Source organism: Echinops telfairi, unplaced genomic scaffold (genome assembly GCF_000313985.2).
Source record: "Echinops telfairi isolate 266 unplaced genomic scaffold, ASM31398v2 ScPeMD7_4;HRSCAF=17, whole genome shotgun sequence".
In the NCBI taxonomy this organism is placed as follows: Eukaryota; Metazoa; Chordata; class Mammalia; order Afrosoricida; family Tenrecidae; genus Echinops; species Echinops telfairi.
Window position 1 is genome coordinate 18,342,166 of NW_022103900.1, and position 4,690 is coordinate 18,346,855.

A 4,690-nucleotide genomic window follows, 5' to 3' on the forward strand; every position below is an offset into this window, starting at 1 on the left:
CTCTCTCTCTCTCTCTCTTTTGTTGTATCTCCCAGGTGATGTCCTTGCAAATATCAATGGTGTGAGCACAGAAGGCTTCTCCCACAAACAAGTGGTTGACCTGATCAGATCTTCCGGAAACGTGCTAACGTAACTATCCCTCTGGGTGCTCCGGGGCTTCAGAAATGTTCTCATCTCTTAAAATACCTGTTGAGTGAAGCATAGGCTTTTTGTTCAGGGATCACAGGAAGGGAGGCCTTGGACCACAGCTTTGTGACGGAGTAGAGGTGTTTTTAATCTGTTTCTTTTGTTTCTGAAAGTTTTCTAAGACATGAACGTTGCCGACATCTGAAGTCAGAGGACATCAGTGGTCCAAATGCTTGCGTGGGTGGGATAGCATCTTAAAAAGTGTTTTTTAAATGTCAACTTCAATTAAGCTGGCATTCTCGTTGGGCTGAGAGGGTAGCTGGTCCAATTTGCCTGGTTGACATAATCTGGAACAAATAAAAGGTCAAAGATTGAGGGTGTTTTCCTCTTGTGCCACAAGACAGTCGATTTTCTCCTCTAGTGTTTAATTTGGAGACGGAAAAAGCAAAGCTTGTCCCCTTTCACAGCTACTAACATTCTAAATAGTTAAATGAGATATGGGTCCTCCTATTTGGAATTTCGTCACGTTACTAACCCTAACATCCCTTTATCTATTAATCCAAGCCCCCAAACTCATTGCCACTGAGTTGATTGGTACTGATAGGACAGGATAGAAGTGCTCCTGTGGGTTTCTGAGACTGTAACTCTTTATGAGAATAAATAGTCTCATCTTTCTTCTGCTGAGAAGCTAGTGTATTGGAACTGCTGACCTTGAGGTTAACAGCCCAACTCATAACCTGCTGTACCACTAGGACACCCTAAGATTTTAATACATCCTTAAAAGATGGAATTCAACCATTAGAATATTATTGAGCAAGTATTATGTTTCCAGACCCGTGATAGGCTCAAAAAGACTCCTTTAGTGATTTAATTCTTGTGGTAGGGGATGGATAAGAAAAGCCCCTACAAATACATACTTTTGATATTTCTATTATTGATAGCTGCCATGAGAAAAATACAATGGAATATGAGATAGACAATTGAATAAGTGGGTGACTACTTTAGTTTAGAGGCTCAAGGGGGTTTGCTCTGGGGAGGTGACATTTGAGCTGAGACCTAAATGTAAAGAAGGTCCCATGAAAGACAGACGTTGAGTTCCTCAGATGAGCCTGGCCCATCCAAGGGACAGGGAGAAAGCTAATGTAATTAGAGGTTGATGGAGGTAGGGGGGAAATGAAAAAAATGTGAAGACAGAGAGGCGGCTATTGATTAGACCCTGACCAAGAATTCAGGTTTTATTTTGACTGGAAAAAAAATTCCAGGCAATTTATATTCTTGACAACCTTATTGTATGACTCTGGGTTGACTAGAGAAACAAATTCATTGACACTCATATGTGTATAAGAAAGAGCTTTACATGCAAGAGCATTTGAATATTGAGAAAACCTCCCAGCCCAGTCCAGCTCAAGTCCCTAAGTTCAATATTAGCCCATTTGTCCAAACCAATCTACAAAGTCCTCTTCAGACTCATGAAGCACATGCAATGATGCCGAATGCAGGAAGATCGCAGGCCAGTGGGTGGAAAGTCTTGTGGATCCAGTGGTGGTATCTCAGCACTCTCAGGGGTCTCCACGTGGCTCCTCTGGCTCCATCAGCCTCTCTCCATGTGTCTTCTCAGCAGGGATGTCTCGCAGGGAGTGAGCATGTGTCTCGCCCCCGCTGGCTATGTATCTACTTAGTGCCTCCAAATGAGGTCATCAAGCTGCAACCTGATTGACAGACTCCACTCCTTCACTCTTAAGGCTCTCAAATTGACATCAGATTATGTAACTAGCATACTTATGTTGGAATTATTTTAATAGCTGATTTTTTAAACAGTAGCTTGCCAGGACTTTCTTCCAATGCACTCACGGTGAACTCAAAACTCCACCTTTTGGGTTAGCAGCCAAGCAGGCTAACCACATGCACCCCCCAGGGCCTTCTATGCTGCTGGCGTAGGACAGGTATGATCTCATCGTGCCTCACAACTATCCTGGAGAGTTTGTTTTACTTCTATTTGCAGGTGATGTGATTCTGACTAAAGTGAGGGATTAATTAAGATCACCAACTAATAAGGGAGAGAGCTGGGACTTGAGCCACCTGCCCTATACCACACTGCTCATTGCAAGGGGCTCACAGAAAACCCCCTGGGTGTTCTTCAGTGATTTCACATCTAGAATTTCACAGGGCATTTAGCACATGTGAGGGAGCGGGCTTTTGAAAGCTGACTGACTGGTGATGTGAAAGGAGCAAGCCCAGCCCTTTGTGTCCTCCTATCAGTTCAGGGGGAAAGATAAGAACATTCTCTCCCGAGAAACCTGGATACCGAAGGTAGGAACCTTATTGAGTCCAAGGGAAAACGCTGGTGTTTAATCAGAAAACTATGCTCCAACAAGGTGCAGTGGGCAGCCACCAGATAGGTGACAAAAAGGAGGCACTTGTTGGAGAGTCAAAAATCAGGAAAATGGAAGATCGTTTGTATAGATAATGAAGAGAGCTACCAATTCTATGGTTTGGGCCTGAGGAGAGAGCTCAGGTTGGCATGAAGAATCTTAATCAGATACACTGAGATCTCCACTCTTGTTTTTTTTTTAACATATAGCAATTGGCTTTAATTGTTTGTTTCAAGTCTGCAAGACAGAGAGTAAATTGCAAGTAAAGAAAACCAAGCAGATTTGACAGATGGCAGCTATTTTAAAAAAAAATCATTTTATTGAGAGCTCTTAAAATGCTTATTACAATCCATACATCAGTTGTATCAGGCATATTTGTACATATGTTGCCATCATTCCTTTCTAGACAGTTACTTTCTATTGAGTCTTTGGTATCAGCTCCTTTTTCCGCCCCCTCCCCGCCCGCCCTCAGGACCCCTTGATAGATTATTGTTATTTTCATGTCTCACACTGACCATTGTCTCCCTCCCCCCATGGTTTTTGTTGTTCTTTCCCCTGGAGGGCTGTGTGTCAATCACTGTGATCGGTTCCCCCGTCTTCCCCCCTACCCCCTTCACCCTTCCCATCTGGTATCTCTCTTCCAATGGCATTCCTGCTCCTAGGTTGCTTGTGTCATGAGCTCTTATCTCTTATCTGGCTGTGTACATGCTCCGGTCTAGTCTGAAATGAGAGGCATTACTGGGCTCATGGTGGTGGGGGATGAGGAAACTTCAAGGAACCAGAGGAATCTTGTGTGTTTTATCAATGCTTTACTGTGCCCTGGTGGACTCATCCCTTCCCTGTGACCCCTCTGTGGAGATGTTCCATTGTCTACAGATGGGCTTTGGGTCTCTGCTCCAATCCCCCTCATTCTTAACCATATGATTTTGTTTGCTTGATTGTTAAGGGTCTTCTGATGCCTGTTACCTGGTCCTGATGACACTCCATGCTCGCACAGGCTGGTGTGCTTCTCCCATGTGGGCTTGTTGTTTCTCTGCTGGATGACCGCTTGTTTCACTTCAAGCCTTTAAGACCCCAGACGCTATAGCTTTTAATAGCTGGGCACCATCTGCCCTCTTCACCACATTTACTTATGCACCCATTTTGTCTTCAGTGAGCATCTCAGATTGCCAATTTGTTAGAACAACGTGTTCTTGTATTGTGGGAGGGTATAAGCAGAGGCCCAAAGTCCATCCACTACCTTAGTGTATTGCCATATAAATATATGTACATAGGCCAATACCTCTATTTTTATGGATTAATGTATTTACATATGGACGCCCCTATGCTTATACCTCTATCCATAGCTTTGTTTTCTAGATCATTCCTGTTTCTTTTTTCCTTCCTTCTGCCCCACCATCATGCTTGCCCTACTTCTGCCTCACGGTATTTCCTCTCAGCTAGACAGCTATTGCTCCAGCGCTACCAGGATCTCTATGTCCTCCTCGTTATTGATGTTATTCCTTAGTTGTTCTCCTGTCTATGGCACTGTTTGCCCACCGCACCTTTCCCCTCCTCTCTTCCACCCCCACCCAAAGTCCCCCCAGGACCATTGGTCCCGTTGTTTTCTCCTCAAGTGTGCTTCCTATGCCTGTCTTGTGTAATTAGGCATAACAACGATGGCATTGACCAAACAAAGAGAAAACCAATAACTGCTAAAAAAACAGAAAAGTAAGAAGAAGAAAAAACAATTACCCCTCCACCCCCACCCCAAAAAACCCCAAAACATAAAACCACAACAACAAAAGCCAAAAAACATGCTTACTTCCAGGTCTGTCCACTGACCTTTACGACTATCTCCCCACTGGTCCTGGAGAAATTCTGGGAACTGCCACTCCTAGCCTGAAGTATATTTGGGGGGGCTGGCTTTATGGCTTGGTTTTGCTCCTGTTGCTGATCTGTGTGTTCCCTTCTTGGTTTGCCCCACTGTGGGGAGTTCAGACCACGCTTGCTCCTTGCCATGTGTCCCCAGTATTATCCTCTGTCGCAGTAAGCTCCAGCAAGGGAACAACATGCTGTGAGCTGTCGTCGGCCCTACACTCATATATGTGCCTTAGCAGTTCCATGCTGGGACGTTGTCCTCTGGGCTTGGGGTGTCCATATGGGGTCTGGACCGACTGGTCCTTTCACTTTTTCCTTCTTGGTCTGCTTCC

At 44.6% G+C, this 4,690-nt stretch overlaps 1 protein-coding gene across 1 annotated transcript in view; it reads left to right on the forward strand.

Moving 5' to 3' along the window:
- Positions 1 to 4,690, forward strand: part of LOC101655345 (cytohesin 1 interacting protein) — a 38,213-nt gene that overhangs the window by 17,354 nt on the left and 16,169 nt on the right. Inside the window, exon 4 of the mRNA XM_004703928.2 lies at positions 36 to 129. Within this exon, the coding sequence (XP_004703985.1) occupies positions 36 to 129 (94 nt within the window). The remainder of the gene's footprint in view (positions 1 to 35; positions 130 to 4,690) is intronic.